The 20,146-nt window shown below is 36.3% G+C and overlaps 2 protein-coding genes across 4 annotated transcripts; one reads left to right on the top strand and one right to left on the bottom strand.

The window, feature by feature from the left end:
• Positions 1–9,424: 9,424 nt before the first annotated feature.
• Positions 9,425–13,080, bottom strand: rsad2 (radical S-adenosyl methionine domain containing 2). Of its 3 annotated transcripts, none has more exons than XM_056394377.1 (7): positions 12,962–13,080; positions 12,044–12,439; positions 11,797–11,958; positions 11,396–11,625; positions 11,157–11,306; positions 10,193–10,225; positions 9,425–9,983 (listed from the first exon to the last, which is right to left on the bottom strand). In XM_056394377.1, coding segments are annotated over exons 1-7 (1,137 nt in total). In that variant the 5' UTR covers positions 12,963–13,080; the 3' UTR covers positions 9,425–9,818. The 3 variants fall into 3 exon arrangements, with proteins under 3 accessions (XP_056250352.1, XP_056250354.1, XP_056250353.1); XM_056394379.1 differs by having other exon boundaries at positions 12,044–12,434; positions 12,962–13,041; XM_056394378.1 differs by lacking the exon at positions 12,962–13,080 and having other exon boundaries at positions 12,044–12,909.
• Positions 13,081–13,110: 30 nt separating this feature from the next.
• cmpk2 (cytidine monophosphate (UMP-CMP) kinase 2, mitochondrial) lies at positions 13,111–17,165 on the top strand. Its single transcript, XM_056394376.1, has 5 exons — positions 13,111–13,718; positions 14,006–14,120; positions 14,525–14,726; positions 14,952–15,185; positions 16,411–17,165. The coding sequence occupies exons 1-5, from the start codon at positions 13,125–13,127 to the stop codon at positions 16,529–16,531; spliced, it is 1,266 nt and encodes a 421-aa protein (XP_056250351.1). The 5' UTR covers positions 13,111–13,124; the 3' UTR covers positions 16,532–17,165.
• The last annotated feature ends 2,981 nt before the right edge of the window (positions 17,166–20,146 follow it).

The following is a 20,146-nucleotide window of genomic DNA, read 5'->3' as shown; positions in this document are numbered from 1 at the left end:
TATACTTTGACCTTTCTTGGCATTTTTATGCTTAATTATATTATTTCGTCCCATGCCTTGCCATAACATGACGTTTTTATGACCTTTTTTGACTTAATATACTATGATGTTTTTTTGACGTTTTATGCCTTACTATAATATGACGTTTTTTTGCATTTCTATGCCTAATTATATAATTTCTTCTCGCCATACTATGAGGTTTTTTCTGAGATTTTATGCCTTAATATAGTATGATGTGTTTTTATTTATTGGGCTTTTTATGCCTTTATTTGACAGGACAGTAGAGAGACAGGAAAAGGTAGGGAGAGAGGGGGAATGACATGCAGTAAGGGCTTCCCGATGCAGGACTCGAACCGGGGCCGACTGCAGCGAGGACTGTAGCCTCTACACGCCTGCTTAGACCACTACGCCACACGATGCCAAGTATGATGTAGTTTTGACTTTTTATGCCATACTATACTATGATGATGATTCTATGACCTTTTATGCCTTAATATATGACATTTCTATGACCTTTTATGCCTTAATATGGTATGTTGTATTTTTGACTTTTTATGCCATACTATGACGTTTTTTGACATTTTATGCCATACTATAATATGACGTTTTTTGGCATTTTTATGCGTAATTATATTATTTCGTCTCATGCCTTGTCATACTTTGACGATTCTATGACCTTTTATGCCTTAATATAGTATGATGTATTTTTGACATTTTATGCCATACTATACTATGACGTTTTTTTGGCATTTTTCTGCCATACTATTCTTTGATGTATTTTTGACTTTTTATGCCTAATTATATTATTTCGTCTCATGCCTTGACATACTATGATGATTCTATGACCTTTTATGCCTTAATATAGTATGTTGTATTTTTGACTTTTTATGCCATACTATACTATGACGTTTTTTGACGTTTTATGCCTTACTATTCTTTGATGTATTTTTGACTTTTTATGCCTAATTATATTATTTCGTCTCATGCCTTGACATACTTTGATGATTCAATGACCTTTTATGCCTTAATATAGTATGTTGTATTTTTGACTTTTTATGCCATACTATACTATGACGTTTTTTGACGTTTTATGCCATACTATTCTTTGATGTATTTTTGACTTTTTATGCCTAATTATATTATTTCGTCCCATGCCTTGACATACTATGATGATTCTATGACCTTTTATGCCCTTAATATGGTATGTTATATTTTTGACTTTTTATGCCATACTATACTATGACGTTTTTTGACGTTTTATGCCATATTATAATATGACGTTTTTTTGCATTACTATGCCTAATTATATTATTTTGTCTCATGCCTTGACATACTTTGACGATTCTATGACCTTTTATGCCTTAATATAGTATGATGTATTTTTGACATTTTATGCCATACTATACTATGACGTTTTTTGGCATTTTTCTGCCATACTATTCTTTGATGTATTTTTGACTTTTTATGCCATACTATACTATGACATTTTTTAGCAATTTTCTGCCATACTATACTTTGACCTTTCTTGGCATTTTTATGCTTAATTATATTATTTCGTCCCATGCCTTGCCATACCATGACGTTTTTATGACCTTTTATGACTTAATATACTATGATGTTTTTTTGACCTTTTATGCCATACTATTCTTGGACGTTTTTTGGCATTTTTATTCCTAATCATATCATCTTGTCTCATGCCTTGCCATGCTATGACGTTTATATGACCAATTATGCCTTAATATAATATGATGTATTTTTGACTTTTTATGCCATACTATGACGTTTTTTTACATTTTATGCCATACTATACTATGACGTTTTTTGGCATTTTTCTGCCATACTATTCTTTGATGTATTTTTGACTTTTTATGCCTAATTATATTATTTCGTCCCATGCCTTGACATACTATGATGATTCTATGACCTTTTATACCTTAATATAGTATGTTGTTTTTTTGACATTTAATGCTATACTATACTATGACATTTTTGGCATGTTTCTGCCATACTATTCTTTGATGTATTTTTGACTTTTTATGCCATACTATACTATGACGTTTTTTAGCATTTTTCTGCCATACTATACTTTGACCTTTCTTGGCATTTTTATGCTTAATTATATTATTTCGTCCCATGCCTTGCCATAACATGACGTTTTTATGACCTTTTATGACTTAATATACTATGATGTTTTTTTGACCTTTTATGCCATACTATACTATGACGTTTTTCGGCATTTTTCTGCCATACTATTCTTGGACGTTTTTTGGCATTTTTATTCCTAATCATATCATCTTGTCTCATGCCTTGCCATGCTATGACGTTTATATGACCAATTATGCCTTAATATAATATGATGTATTTTTGACTTTTTATGCCATACTATGACGTTTTTTGGCATTTTTATGTGTAATTATATCATTTTGTTTCATGCCTTGCCATAATATGATGTTTATATGACCTGTTACGCCTTAATATACTATGATGTTTTCTGATGTTTTATGCCATACTATACTATGACGTTTTTTGACATTTTTCTTCCATACTACACTTTGTCGTTTTTTGGCATATCTATGCCTAATTATATTATTTCGTCTCATGCCTTGACATACTATGATGATTCTATGACCTTTTATGCCTTAATATAGTATGTTGTATTTTTGACTTTTTATGCCATACTATACTATGACGTTTCTTTGCATTACTATGCCTAATTATATTATTTCGTCTCATGCCTTGACATACCTAATTATATTATTTCGTCTCATGCCTTGACATACTATGATGATTCTATGACCTTTTATGCCTTAATATAGTATGTTGTATTTTTGACTTTTTATGCCATACTATACTATGACGTTTTTTGACGTTTTATGCCTTACTATTCTTTGATGTATTTTTGACTTTTTATGCCTAATTATATTATTTCGTCTCATGCCTTGACATACTTTAATGATTCTATGACCTTTTATGCCTTAATATGGTATGTTGTATTTTTGACTTTTTATGCCATACTATACTATGACGTTTTTTGACGTTTTATGCCGTTCTATTCTTTGATGTATTTTTGACTTTTTATGCCTAATTATATTATTTCGTCCCATGCCTTGACATACTATGATGATTCTATGACCTTTTATGCCTTAATATAGTATGTTGTATTTTTGACTTTTTATGCCATACTATACTATGACGTTTTTTGACGTTTTATGCCATACTATAATATGACGTTTTTTTGCATTACTATGCCTAATTATATTATTCCGTCTCATGCCTTGCCATAACATGACGTTTTTATGACCTTTTATGCCTTAATATATGACATTTCTATGACCTTTTATACCTTAATATAGTATGATGTATTTTTGACATTTTATGCCATACTATACTATGACGTTTTTTGGCATTTTTCTGCCATACTATTCTTTGATGTATTTTTGACTTTTTATGCCTAATTATATTATTTCGTCCCATGCCTTGACATACTATGATGATTCTATGACCTTTTATACCTTAATATAGTATGTTTTTTTTTTGACATTTAATGCTATACTATACTATGACATTTCTGGCATGTTTCTGCCATACTATTCTTTGATGTATTTTTGACTTTTTATGCCTAATTATATTATTTCGTCCCATGCCTTGACATACTATGATGATTCTATGACCTTTTATACCTTAATATAGTATGTTGTTTTTTTGACATTTAATGCCATACTATACTATGACGTTTTTCAGCAATTTTCTGCCATACTATTCTTTGACGTTTTTTGGCATTTTTATGCTTAATTATATTATTTCGTCCCATGCCTTGCCATACCATGACGTTTTTATGACCTTTTATGACTTAATATACTATGATGTTTTTTTGACCTTTTATGCCATACTATGACGTTTTTTGACATTTTATGCCATACTATAATATGACGTTTTTTGGCATTTTTATGCGTAATTATATCATTTTGTTTCATGCCTTGCCATAATATGATGTTTATATGACCTGTTATGCCTTAATATACTATGATGTTTTCTGATGTTTTATGCCATACTATACTATGACGTTTTTTGACATTTTTCTTCCATACTACACTTTGTCGTTTTTTGGCATATCTATGCCTAATTATATTATTTCGTCTCATGCCTTGACATACTATGATGATTCTATGACCTTTTATGCCTTAATATAGTATGTTGTATTTTTGACTTTTTATGCCATACTATACTATGACGTTTTTTGACGATTTCTGCCGAACTATAATATGACATTTTTTTGCATTTCTATGCCTAATTATATTATTTCGTCTCATGCCTTGTCATACTTTGATGATTCTATGACCTTTTATGCCTTAATATAGTATGTTGTATTTTTGACTTTTTATGCCATACTATACTATGACGTTTTTTAGCATTTTTCTGCCATACTATACTTTGACCTTTCTTGGCATTTCTATGCTTAATTATATTATTTCGTCCATGCCTTGACATACTATGATGATTCTATGACCTTTTATACCTTAATATAGTATGTTTTTTTTTTGACATATAATGCTATACTATACTATGACATTTTTGGCATGTTTCTGCCATACTATACTATGACGTTTTTTGACGTTTTTATGACCTTTTATGCCATACTATACTATGACGTTTTTTGGCATTTTTCTGCCATACTATACTTTGACCTTTCTTGGCATTTTTATGCTTAATTATATTATTTCGTCCCATGCCTTGCCATAACATGACGTTTTTATGACCTTTTATGACTTAATATACTATGATGTTTTTTTGACCTTTTATGCCATACTATACTATGACGTTTTTCGGCATTTTTCTGCCATACTATTCTTGGACGTTTTTTGGCATTTTTATTCCTAATCATATCATCTTGTCTCATGCCTTGCCATACTATGACGTTTTTATGACCTTTTATGCCTTAATATAATATGATGTATTTTTGACTTTTTATGCCATACTATGACGTTTTTTGGCATTTTTATGTGTAATTATATCATTTTGTTTCATGCCTTGCCATAATATGATGTTTATATGACCTGTTACGCCTTAATATACTATGATGTTTTCTGATGTTTTATGCCATACTATACTATGACGTTTTTTGACATTTTTCTTCCATACTACACTTTGTCGTTTTTTGGCATATCTATGCCTAATTATATTATTTCGTCTCATGCCTTGACATACTATGATGATTCTATGACCTTTTATGCCTTAATATAGTATGTTGTATTTTTGACTTTTTATGCCATACTATACTATGACGTTTCTTTGCATTACTATGCCTAATTATATTATGTCGTCTCATGCCTTGACATACCTAATTATATTATTTCGTCTCATGCCTTGACATACTATGATGATGATTCTATGACCTTTTATGCCTTAATATAGTATGTTGTATTTTTGATTTTTTATGCCATACTATACTATGACGTTTTTTGACGTTTTATGCCTTACTATTCTTTGATGTATTTTTGACTTTTTATGCCTAATTATATTATTTCGTCTCATGCCTTGACATACTTTAATGATTCTATGACCTTTTATGCCTTAATATGGTATGTTGTATTTTTGACTTTTTATGCCATACTATACTATGACGTTTTTTGACGTTTTATGCCGTTCTATTCTTTGATGTATTTTTGACTTTTTATGCCTAATTATATTATTTCGTCCCATGCCTTGACATACTATGATGATTCTATGACCTTTTATGCCTTAATATAGTATGTTGTATTTTTGACTTTTTATGCCATACTATACTATGACGTTTTTTGACCTTTTATGCCATACTATAATATGACGTTTTTTTGCATTACTATGCCTAATTATATTATTCCGTCTCATGCCTTGACATACTTTGATGATTCTATGACCTTTTATGCCTTAATATAGTATGATGTATTTTTGACATTTTATGCCATACTATACTATGACGTTTTTTGGCATTTTTCTGCCATACTATTCTTTGATGTATTTTTGACTTTTTATGCCTAATTATATTATTTCGTCTCATGCCTTGACATACTATGATGATTCTATGACCTTTTATGCCTTAATATAGTATGTTGTATTTTTGACTTTTTATGCCATACTATACTATGACGTTTCTTTGCATTACTATGCCTAATTATATTATGTCGTCTCATGCCTTGACATACCTAATTATATTATTTCGTCTCATGCCTTGACATACTATGATGATGATTCTATGACCTTTTATGCCTTAATATAGTATGTTGTATTTTTGATTTTTTATGCCATACTATACTATGACGTTTTTTGACGTTTTATGCCTTACTATTCTTTGATGTATTTTTGACTTTTTATGCCTAATTATATTATTTCGTCTCATGCCTTGACATACTTTAATGATTCTATGACCTTTTATGCCTTAATATGGTATGTTGTATTTTTGACTTTTTATGCCATACTATACTATGACGTTTTTTGACGTTTTATGCCGTTCTATTCTTTGATGTATTTTTGACTTTTTATGCCTAATTATATTATTTCGTCCCATGCCTTGACATACTATGATGATTCTATGACCTTTTATGCCTTAATATAGTATGTTGTATTTTTGACTTTTTATGCCATACTATACTATGACGTTTTTTGACCTTTTATGCCATACTATAATATGACGTTTTTTTTGCATTACTATGCCTAATTATATTATTCCGTCTCATGCCTTGACATACTTTGATGATTCTATGACCTTTTATGCCTTAATATAGTATGATGTATTTTTGACATTTTATGCCATACTATACTATGACGTTTTTTGGCATTTTTCTGCCATACTATTCTTTGATGTATTTTTGACTTTTTATGCCTAATTATATTATTTCGTCCCATGCCTTGACATACTATGATGATTCTATGACCTTTTATACCTTAATATAGTATGTTGTTTTTTTGACATTTAATGCCATACTATACTATGACATTTTTGGCATTTTTCTGCCATACTATTCTTTGATGTATTTTTGACTTTTTATGCCTAATTATATTATTTCGTCCCATGCCTTGACATACTATGATGATTCTATGACCTTTTATACCTTAATATAGTATGTTGTTTTTTTGACATTTAATGCCATACTATACTATGACGTTTTTCGGCATTTTTCTGCCATACTATTCTTGGACGTTTTTTGGCATTTTTATTCCTAATCATATCATCTTGTCTCATGCCTTGCCATGCTATGACGTTTATATGACCAATTATGCCTTAATATAATATGATGTATTTTTGACTTTTTATGCCATACTATGACGTTTTTTTAACATTTTATGCCATACTATAATATGACGTTTTTTGGCATTTTCATGCGTAATTATGTCATTTTGTTTCATGCCTTGCCATAATATGATGTTTATATGACCTGTTATGCCTTAATATACTATGATGTTTTCTGATGTTTTATGCCATACTATACTATGACGTTTTTTGACATTTTTCTTCCATACTACACTTTGTCGTTTTTTGGCATATCTATGCCTAATTATATTATTTCGTCTCATGCCTTGACATACTATGATGATTCTATGACCTTTTATGCCTTAATATAGTATGTTGTATTTTTGACTTTTTATGCCATACTATACTATGACGTTTTTTGACGATTTCTGCCGAACTATAATATGACATTTTTTTGCATTTCTATGCCTAATTATATTATTTCGTCTCATGCCTTGTCATACTTTGATGATTCTATGACCTTTTATGCCTTAATATAGTATGTTGTATTTTTGACTTTTTATGCCATACTATACTATGACGTTTTTTAGCATTTTTCTGCCATACTATACTTTGACCTTTCTTGGCATTTCTATGCTTAATTATATTATTTCGTCCCATGCCTTGACATACTATGATGATTCTATGACCTTTTATACCTTAATATAGTATGTTTTTTTTTTGACATATAATGCTATACTATACTATGACATTTCTGGCATGTTTCTGCCATACTATTCTTTGATGTATTTTTGACTTTTTATGCCATACTATACTATGACGCTTTTTAGCATTTTTCTGCCATACTATACTTTGACCTTTCTTGGCATTTTTATGCTTAATTATATTATTTCGTCCCATGCCTTGCCATACCATGACGTTTTTATGACCTTTTATGACTTAATATACTATGATGTTTTTTTGACCTTTTATGCCATACTATACTATGACGTTTTTCGGCATTTTTCTGCCATACTATTCTTGGACGTTTTTTGGCATTTTTATTCCTAATCATATCATCTTGTCTCATGCCTTGCCATGCTATGACGTTTATATGACCAATTATGCCTTAATATAATATGATGTATTTTTGACTTTTTATGCCATACTATGACGTTTTTTGACATTTTATGCCATACTATAATATGACGTTTTTTGGCATTTTTATGCGTAATTATATCATTTTGTTTCATGCCTTGCCATAATATGATGTTTATATGACCTGTTATGCCTTAATATACTATGATGTATTTTTGACATTTTATGCCATACTATTCTTTGATGTATTTTTGACTTTTTATGCCTAATTATATTATTTCGTCTCATGCCTTGACATACTATGATGATTCTTTGACCTTTTATGCCTTAATATAGTATGTTGTTTTTTTGACATTTTATGCCATACTATACTATGACGTTTTTTGACGTTTTATGCCTTACTATAATATGACGTTTTTTTGCATTTCTATGCTTTATTATATTATTTCCTCCCATGCCTTTGACATACTATGATGATTCTATGAACTTTTATGCCTTAATATGGTATGTTGTATTTTTGCCTTTTTATGCCATACTATACTATGACGTTTTTTGACGTTTTATGCCATACTATACTATGACGTTTTTTGGCATTTTTATGTGTAATTATATAATTTTGTTTCATGCCTTGCCATAATATGATGTTTTATATGACCTGTTATGCCTTAATATACTATGATGTTTTTTGACATTTTTCTTCCATACTACACTTTTTCGTTTTTTGGCATTTCTATGCCTAATTATATTATTTCATCTCATGCCTTGACATACTATGATGATTCTATGACCTTTTATGCCTTAATATAGTATGTTGTTTTTTTGACATTTTATGCCATACTATACTGATGTTTTTTGACGTTTTATGCCATATTATATTTTGACGTTTTTTGGCATTTTTATGCCTAATTTTATTATTTCGTTTAATGCTTTGCCATACTATGACGTTTTTATGACCTTTTATGCCTTAATATACACTGTTGCTCATAAAGTTGGAATAAAATATTTCTATCCTCTTTCCATGAAATGATTATGACAATGTGAGTTATTTCATTTCACCTGGGTAATTAGGACACACAATGTAATCATCGCACTTGGTCAAAAGTGATTACTGATGTATTTTAATAGAAATAAACAGAGAGCTGTGTCTGAAAACAAAATTATTCCAACTTTATGGGCAACAGTATATATGTAGTGGACCTTGGCATCAAATCACATCAGTGTAAAATGCAAAAATGAAGATAAACCACTTTTTAATATTTTTTTAAATCTAAAATATGTTTTATTACATTTAATTTGGTCACAAGCTTCCACATTTACAGTGCAATGAAACAACAGTGCTTATCTTTAATGAAACAGGACACCTTCCAAAAAATATTTAAAATTCCACTGCTTTTTCAAAAATCTCAAGCAGAATGGTGAGTTATAAAAGTAATAGACAAAAATAAAGATACAAACATTCACAACTACAAATTATTAGTGCAATCGCTCAAATCAAAACGTGGATGGCAGAATTTCACCAGTTAAGCTTCATGTCAGCTTTGCTCCACACATATTTCCCTCCTCTCTTCAGAAACATCTTTTCATCAAAGCCACTAAAGCAAATGGCGTCTTTTACTCCCACATCAAGGATGGACCTGGATGGGTCCTTCCTTCCCTCTCGACAGTCCAGGAAACGCATCTGAAAATGAAGACAGGGTAAATCAGCTTAGGAGTCACACCTTTAAATGCCCATCAGATAAGGTAAATTACCTGGAGTGAAGTGCTAAAGCTAACTTTTAGGGAATGTGGCGGCACAGTCACACTAACTAAGGTAGGATGCATATTGCCTGTAAAAGTAGAAATCTGCAGAGAAATTAGTTAAATCCATAAACAATATAAAGTACTTACATATTCATCCAGGATTAGGTAGGAGTTTCTCATCTGTGAAGACAACCAAGATGACAAGTGAAAATGTTGCTTTTCTAGTGCCTGTCTTTTCATTCCTAACACTGTTAGACTATTAACTGTACATGTCACCAACACTGCTGATGTTGCTCCACTCCGAACAAAAAAATGTCTTACAAATATTTTACAGTGTCATTACTGACTGACTGACCTGAATGAAAGTGGCTGCAAAGTTTCTGGTTGTATGACACTCTGCACTTGCACCCACTCTTGTTTCACTTCCTCAAGAGTGTTTTATTAGTCTGCTTCGAAGCTGAATGACAATAACCTGGATAGTTTGCACTCAAATTGTAAGATTTGTTTTCTCTTCTTATTCTGAAATTAAAGTTTACTGTGGCAGAAAAGAATCCCTTTTTCATTCACATTAACTATTTACTGTTTGTGCAAACTGATGAGCACAGTGTGAGACATGTATTCGGATATTAGCAAATAAATTTAGCCACAAGTAGAATTGTGATCATTGTTTATTTCCCATTTATATTTTGATATTGTTAAATTAGAGGGACAGGCAGCAGAGTGCAGGGTGCCCTAGGTGAATAGGAATTTTTTGAAGTGAGTGGATAGCATGGGACATATTAATATAATAGCATTTTTTTTACAGTAACTATACAAGCTCACATGATACAAACTCTAGTTCATTTTCTCTTTTCCACTTGTTAGATATAACTTGCTATCATTCTTTTATAGGTCAGAATTTCCAGGCACAGCATCTCAATGTGACAATTTTGTTAGTGTAAGATTATAAGAGAGAGAGAGGATCACTGATAATACTGTGCCTCACCCTAATTTCTCGCACTAATTTATATCATAGAGTGTCAAAGGTTCTTATGAGAAGCTTACTTCAATTGAGAATGGGTGTAAGTTAAACATATAGTCATACTTGTTGCAATTGTTTGGAGCCTCATACCTTCTCATTGGACTCAGGGACAAGGCAGGAGACGCCGCTGTGTCTACCCAGGAACTCCTGAAACTGCTGGTCGCTGATGACGAACCTCTCTGCCTCTCTAAGGGCTGCCTCTCCTGCATTCTCCCCATCAATCAACAGACACTGGAATACCTGTGCACAAGTGTGATGAGTATGAGGATGAGTATATGTGATGACACAAATATACACTAAAACGGCGTGTGCTCCTTTTCTGTCGTTACCTTCCAGCGGACTGGGTTGAGCTCGTTGATGTGCTCTGTCATGTCTTCATCAATGTTGAAGGTGTTGATGACCGAGTTGATTTTGAACGCCACTTTATACTGCTTGCACCAGTTGCAAATCTTGTAGAGGTTGTCAAGGTGGCTCTTCCTTCCCTGAGCTCTCCCGATCATCTGGTTGGTTGCATCATCAAAACTGTCACAGGAAATGGCCAAGATGTCCAGAAAGTCACCTGACAGAGAAAGATAGTGTAATTCTGAATATTCTGAATAACATTTGCATTGATGCCAAATGTAGGAAAAAAGTTTTTTCTTCTTTATATGTTGCCAACTAGTGTGTCATATGGTAAAAATTAGTTAGCTTACAAATAATGTATATAATAATGAAGTCAATGGGAGCTTACCATATTTCTGGAACCATTTTTCTTTGATCATGCTTCCATTGCTGACGATGCTGACACTGGGGAGCTGCAGGTCCTGTTTGCAGTACTGAGTTAATTTCCCCAGAAACTCTCCCTTTTCGTGCAAGAAAGGCTCTCCTCCTGAAAAGTTGATCTTTTCCATGCCTAATAAGCAAACATATCAAATCAACAGCATGCAAGAATTTTGACAGCATATAAAAGAACAGAATATCTCACCTGATATATTTACCTGATTCCTTCAGAAGTTTGAGGCCCCTCTTGGCTTCTTCTAGAGGCAGGACGAAGGATGTTTTTGCAGTGTGGAAACAAAATCCACATTTATAATTACACTTGCGTGTAAAATGATAGTTGACACTTGTTGGAGTTGTTGTCTGGACTTTACTTCCGTCCAGTGCCCTGTCAGGCGAGTTTGTTCCGTTGCAGTCTCCTGCTGTCCAGCGCCGAACTGTTGAAAAGATGCTCACAAAGATGAGGTGCAGGGTGCTGAGGCAGAGCTGCAGCAGCAGCTTCGGAGGTACGACCACAGAGGAAAGGATCATCTTCATACTAACCGTATTACGCTTGGCTCTGTTTGCACAGTGGACGCTGATGCTTCTTAAATAGACAGCTGCCGGACACGCCTGCACTGAGAGAGGGGAAATGCAGCAGCTGAGCGACTGACAGTTTCTGTTTACAAACTACGAAAACGAAACTCTCTGCAATAAATAGTGAAATGTGACTCACTAGGGGAGATTATATCAGTACATTATTATCAATCCACCTTAAAACCCACCTTCAGTTATTATGCATAAGTGACAAGAATATGGAATTTTATGGGAGAATTATTAGTGTGGGGGGTTATGGGGATATTAACTACTTTCAATAAAATATAATAGCAGTTTTCAGAACCTTGCAGAGGAATTTTTTTTCATCTGTTTCCTTAATAATAATAATAATAAATATTTAAGTTTATTTTTCATTTCATTTTATCTTTTTTAATTATGTCTTTTCTGTATCTATGTTTTAATTGGAATATGTTCACACCTAGTTACTGTCTTTAGTCCATTATTCGCCCTTGCCAAAACAATGTGTGAGTCACTACTTTACTATGACACAACTATTTGTCACTCCTGGTGTCTGAGTTCATCATTCTACAAACACTACTTACTAAAAGTTTCCTCAGAAACACTGTCCGGCCACTTGAGGATAAGTTTCGTTTCTCATGTTTGACGCTGGTACTTTCGTTTCCCCTTTCACCTTCAATATTCTGCTTACGTAACGCTGTCAACAATATCACTAGTGTTGGACGCTGACAAGTAGCTAGCTTCAGAATGGCGCGGCGAACAGCATCTCTTCTCCCTCAGTGGTCCTCTCGTATTTTCTCAGTGGAGCTGGATGGAGCACCTCACTATTTTGCAATTAAAGAAAAGCACCGGGGAGAAGAAGTGCCGCGGCTGTTCACATTAAAGGCACGACACTATGAGCGGTGTTACTCTCTCCTGGTCTGCAGCAGCGACAGAGTCAGGAGAGCGAAGTTCTACGGGGAGTTGAAGGACAAACTGCTGAGACACTTGTCTCCAGAGAGTGATTTGTCTCCCATGTCCTCGTTCCTGCCGGACGTCAAGGATTCTCTCGTCAGGGGGTATTTCTTCAAAGGTGATTCACAGAGTTCCTCCTCGACAGAACGACTTTTGCAAGAGTTAATACAGCGTGACCCGGTGCTGGTGTGCTCATACTTGAGAGGTGAAGATGGTCAACTGTGGACTCAGCGTCTGTGGCCACCTGCAGAGAGCCAGATGACGGAAATGTCAAAGGATTACTATGTGGTACCCTCAGAGGCGCCAAAATACCACCCATCTGTTCTCAACATCGTCAACTCGGATGTGTTCTACAGTTTTGAGGAGGCCTATGAAGTCCTAAAAAAGGTTATCATACTCGCATTAAATGCACAGAGCTGTCACATAAACAAGCAGTGTAGGAGATAGAGCTGCATTTACATGATGTGGCAAACTGGCGCACTCATGTGGCAGAGGCAGGTATAGCAGTGTATAACGTAGTGGCCCAAAGCACTTGATTCTGCCATTAATCTATCAGTGCCAGGTGGCCCACGGAAGTGTGTGTGTGTGTGTGTGTGTGTGTTCATGTGCATCACAGTCTATGACTCCCTCCTGCCTCCTCTCACTGCAGCAAACTGATTTTATCTGTTCTGCAGTGTGGTGACATCATCCCAGAGGCCAAGTCTGTGCTGGAGCTGCTGCCCAGCGGAGCGGAGACCAGAAGCAAACCAGACTTCCCTGTTATTGTCATAGAAGGCCTGGATGCCACAGGTTAATGCCATTACCTCATAAATAAATATGTGATCAGTTTTGATGTATAGATGTCTTGCTAAAGTGATTGCAGGTTGTTGTCTGCTAAAGCCATTATCTTCCAGCGAGCTTCGCATAATGGAATATCATGTATCCTGACCTCAGAAAAGTTACATCACTGTGAAGATGGTTTATTTAATAGCTTGCTCATGTAATGCTCTTCACCTCATGGAAACCATGTACCTAGGATAGGAGCAGGCTAGGTCAACATTTCAAGACTCATACCAGTCCCTTATGAGATTTAAAATAGAAAAAAAATGTTTTTTCTTATTCTATATTTTATGCTCTGAAAATGTGCCCAGTCGTTGTGTCTCTTTTTTTGTTTGTGAGGTGACTCTTTCTCCCACATCCTCTTCCCATCACAGGAAAGACCACTTTGACTGAGTCTCTGAGGGATACTCTGGAAGCCGTTCTTCTGCAGTCCCCTCCCCAGTGCCTGTCCCCCTGGAGGGCCCGCTTTGATCAGGAGCCACCCCTCATCCGCAGGGCCTTCTACGCTCTGGGGAACTACATCACAGCAGAACAAATAGGCCAGCAGGGCATGAAGACACCTGTCATCGTTGACAGGTAAAGGCAGCTGAGATGTCACTGGTGGAGGGAAAGTTTTGTAACCTTTTCTTTTCTCTTGTAAGAAGTTGAGGAGGATAGAGGGGACAACAGAACACCCTCCACAGGGATCTAGACCTACAACTCAGTATTTAACATCTCCTGGTCTACGTATGAGGCTAGTCACCTGATAAAAGATCTATCCATCATTCCCCTTTCAATCCACCATCCATTATCTGTCCCCAGATTCTGGCACAGCACAGCAGCCTATGCCATCGCCACAGCAGTGAGCGGTCCATTGTCCAACCTGCCGGCTGAAGGTTCGGAGGTGTACCGTTGGCCCAGTGACCTGCTCCAGCCCAATCTGGTGGTCTTACTCACTCTGGACCCTGAGGAGAGGAAGAGGAGGCTGAGGAACAGAGGTCAAGGAAAGACAGAGGAGGAGCAAGAGCTGGACCACAACCAGCTTTTCAGACTCAGGTGAGATAGTAAGATTGTATGTATCTGTTGGATACCTAAAAGTTGGAGTTAACAAGTTTACAATCTGTCATACGTGCAGCCGACAGTCCAAAACCCAGAGATATTAAATTTACAGTCAAACAAAGCACAGTAAAGCAACATACACTCAGATATGAAATTAAGAACGATTTATTGTTGATTGCCATTTCATTCTGTGGCGTTTGACTTATTGATTAATAGTCTTAATAGTCTAAAATGGCAATAGTTGAGTTCATTGTAAAATGATTGCAAATAATCTAGTTTTAATGAATTCCATGAATTGTGATATCCAGCATACAAGCTGAGTTATCTGTTTTATTAGAAAAATCCCACTGGAAGCAAGTATTTCATCAAAATAATAACTGGATAAGATGGGCATTTATTATTATTATTTACATTGTAACATATAGTTCTGATGATATAGGTTCAGTATGACAGCACTACTGTATGGTACCCACAGTGGATTATGACGGGTAAAAAAACCCTACAGTAGACACACTTAGCTATGTGACGTGTGTGAACAAATGTTTCACACAGTGATGAAAAAAGTTCTCTGTGAGTGTGAAAGCATGAAACCACAGATGGGGTACAAACTGTACTGCACGTTTCACTGAGTCAGGTCAGCTCAGTCTAAGTCTGATCCATCAAACACTTAACAATCAATTACTGTCTCATGGGGGAAGCAGCTGATGAGAAAGAACAGGTGATTAGTTGCTGAGCTGTTGTGCTCCATTAAGCTGGCCAAAACTCGAAGGCACTGCCGGCCCAGTTAGTCACTACGCAGACAGGTCGATGGCTAGTTTCATTCATCCTCTATCCTGATATAATGGCCTTTCCACATGGGACAGCCAGATGTTGGGCCAGCAGAATTAGAAAGCGGAGGGAGTTGACTGTCTGCCGCTGAGACAGTGAGAGATTCTGCAGACTTGGTCAATCACTACCACAAAGACTATTGTTCATTTGTCTTAGGAAATTGCTACACTCTGAGCCATCTGTGTTTTTTCTCATACTATATTTCTCAGTTGTGTTGCTTTTTCTCACAGTCCTCACTGTTCACCAAAACTTTGAGCTGGCAAAATACTCAAATTTACCCCTAAAACAGATTACACAGTGCGATTATACGTTCGCCATGTTTATATCTATATATTTGTATTCCCATTTGTTGACCAATGTGTTTGTGTATATGTATGTGTGTGTGTCTCTGCAGAGTGGAGGAGGCTTACAGGAGGATCAGTGGCCCATCTTGCATCACTGTGGATGCTAGTCCTTCTGCAGACCAAGTGCTCCAACAAGTGCTGCTTTTAATTAGGGGCAAATGCCACTTGTAAACAGTTCTCCATCTCCCCTGCTGTCGGCCAAGCATCAAGTGGATGCAGTACCGACTTTCACCACTGGGTGCCAGTAAGGTGTTGTGAATATGATAGTTGGAGGGATGGTGGCCAGATTGGAGTGTGGAGAATAGATGCTATTCAGAATAAGTAAAGGTTGAATGGCCAGGGGCCAGAACTCCATGCTACAATCAGAAATACATATTCATGGAGACACACACACACACACACACACACACACACACACACACACACACACACACACATGTATGCACGCACAGATACTGACACACTCACACACAAACAAAAGTATTGTTCAGAAGAAGTGTGCATTTAACTGCTGTTGTGACCTCTCAGAAATCAGACACAGAGTGGCTGCACTTATTAACAGGCACTTGTACTTGGAGTGACACCGAGGAAATAGATTGAAACATTAATATAAGCATCCAGTCATATCCATTTCTTTAAGTTCACAAACAGGCAAAATTCAAAATATATATACTAAACCCATAAAATAAAAACATAAAAAAAAACCATATGCTTTCACTTTGCATTCAGATAAAACACTTAATAATGATTAATATTTTGTTTTAAAAAAAAAAACTGTTTCAGATTAAAGGAAAATTACACTAAACATGTGAATGTGGTCTTTCTTTCTCTTACATAAGCCACAGAAGTTGGTTATTTATTTTTGAGTTTTACCTGTCTTATGTAAGTGCCTGTGTACTTTCTGTTTTCCATTATAACCAATAACCATAACAACTGATGCCACGTGTATTGATAACCTGTGTGACTCACAATGGAGCCGTTGAGTACACAGAGTGCTGTTTGTACTTGATGTTCTCATGGGCACACGTAAGTGCACACATGCATACCTACTTATGTAAACACACACATACACACACAAGCATGCACATTTACTAAGAGCATATACTGTAACTCATTTATATAGGGAGGAAGTGTATATTTGGCCTATGTGATGGGAAGATTAATTGGAGGTTTTAGTAATTATGAGCTTGGCAAAGCTGCGGGCTGGAGAAGACAGAGTGACCCATCTCTTTTACTGTGATGCATCAGCAGAGCGCCAACCACTGCAGACCCTATTCATATGGCAATTAATGGAGCGCTGTATATCAATGTCATTCCAATGCTCCCCCACATAAGCGCATGGATTACTCCTACTACCAATTACAGCAATCCAATGTTTTTACTGAGTGGAGAGGTGCTGTAGATGCAAATCTTACCATCACATGTAATCACATAAACTAAAATAAGGTGTCATTATGTTTATGGAGTATGGATTCCTCAATGAGGTAAGTATCTGAGGACACTTTACTGGATTCATAAGCCCTCAGCTGCACGGTGATGCTGTGGATGTGCTGTATGACACAAAATGAATTAAGCGCAGCCCTGTGAGGAATTTTGATTGCTATTAACACAGTAGCCTCTGTCTCAAGAGAGTCCAAAATTTATGAAGTAGGAGTGCAAAGCAATTAGGCATAGGGCCATACATCATACCTGAATGCAAAGTTGTGTGTGTGCCTGCGGTGTCAGCCATATTTCCCTGTCGAATGTTGTTGTGCTTTGTTATTCTTGGCAACAAAAAGTGAGTGGTGATTTCATGCTATTACTGCCCCTCAACATGTCTGTAATATGACATTAATGGCCCATAATCACAGTACATTACACATGCGCTGAAATAATTCTCTTTACATTTGTTAATGGTGTTTTTCCTTTTTCAAACATTTGGGGATTTTTTTTCAGTTATTTTTGTCAGATGGCCAGGACACACTCAGAGGTCTTAACAATAACAACAACTCGCACATTCACACACAGAACGTCTGTGTTTCAAAGTTGAACTGCGGTTAGAGGAAAAAAGTTAATAACTAATGCAATCTGCTTCCAATCTGTGACCTCACTACTGAAGTTTCAAGATAAAAGTCCGAGCCACATTTAAGGAAAAACTAAAATCTGTCTTAGAACTGCAGGAGGGGCCTCAGCCTTACACACACACACACACACACACACACACACACACACGTCCATACACACATATACTGTACGCTTACACAAAGTAGCAGATGAGCACACGCGTGTACACATGCACATGCACCTCACCCTGTATGGGGCCACTTTGCACTACACTCCTCAACTTCAATATTTCATCTGCACAACAGAGAAGGAGCAGCGGAGAGGAGGAAAGCCCTCCATGAAATAATTAAAGATCCAGCAGGGATGCAGCAGCACAGCAGCCGCCGTCCCATCCTAAGTAATAGATCAAATGAAAGCTGTCCCTCAGATCATTAATAATGAGTGTGGTATGGAGACTGAGGGGTAGGGGTGGGAGGGGAATGGGAGGGCATGAGGCTGGTACAGGTTGGGGGAGGGAGATAGGGCATTGAGGAAGCGCAAGGTGTTTTTATGTGTGTGTGTGTGTGTGTGTGTGTGTGTGTGTGTGTGTGTGTGTGTGTTAGGAGTGTGGTTGGTTGAAGGGGTTTGAATAGTAGTCTGGGTCCCCCTGGCAAAGACCCCAGTGGACCTCACTTGGCAGCCACATGAAGCAGCATGGCGAGAGGAGTCATGCATATGATTTGGCACCAAGAGTCTGCCAAACTCTAAAGACCCGATAGCAATGTCTATATACATCCCTTGTCAAATAAAGAACGTTTTACACTGTGAACGGGCAGGTTAGCAGGGGCTAATAATGCTCCTTTCAATCAGTATGGCCTCAGAGCAGTGCCTGGATATGACGGTGGATTTTGGGTGAGCTGAGGAGACAGGCAGGGATGGGGCTGTCTGCAATGGGGGAAGGAAGGGGATAAAAGAGGGGAGAGGGGAGGGAGGGCGGCAGGCGGGAGTGAGGGGAGATGTTGTGGATGTTGTCATCTGTGGGCTCAAGTCCCTCCAGATTCCTCCAGCTGGCAGGTACAATGCATTTCCCGAATACTATCCTCACAACCAAACATGGTGTGTAGCATTCCCCAAGCAGCTTTTAATAGCATCCGAGGTCCTTTCCTAAATATTCACCAGCCTCAACCTCCTTAACAAATGCCGGGTTAGGTGTTTGAAGGCATCACATGAGATTGGATTAGAAAAATCTGATTAAAGCAGAGTGAGTAAATTCCAAAGCACAACAGGGGTATTTAAAAAAGGCAGATTAAAATAGCCCGCTTAGTTAACCTAAATAATCACATTATATCACTGAGTTTGAGTTATCCACTAGATTAAATTCACTATTACAAATTCTCAGCCTTCTGTCACCTACCAAAATTTTGGCAGCTCAGTCTCTTGTACCCCCCCCCCCCCTGCCCCTACACACACACACACACTTCCATAGTTGCACACATAAGCACACACCACACGCATACACACACCACTACCACTTGCCTCTGAACACAGCAGGTGGTGGCAGACACCCCAGCGCCATTCTCTGTGAATGACGGGTGGTAGGATGTAAAAACATGAAGGGTGTAGGAGTTGAACTGATCAGTGGTGAAATGTTTCTCAAACACATATAGCAAAGCTCAGAATGAGGTGGAAAAGGCAAAAGCGAGGCAGAGATGGAGGGGATTACTTTGTCGGGAGGAAAGAAGGAAAAAAAATAAATAAAGTTTT

Source organism: Seriola aureovittata, chromosome 13 (assembly GCF_021018895.1).
Source record: "Seriola aureovittata isolate HTS-2021-v1 ecotype China chromosome 13, ASM2101889v1, whole genome shotgun sequence".
Classification (NCBI taxonomy): Eukaryota; Metazoa; Chordata; class Actinopteri; order Carangiformes; family Carangidae; genus Seriola; species Seriola aureovittata.
Note: the sequence above shows the minus strand (reverse complement) of the source record. Positions and strands in the feature narration are given on the sequence as shown.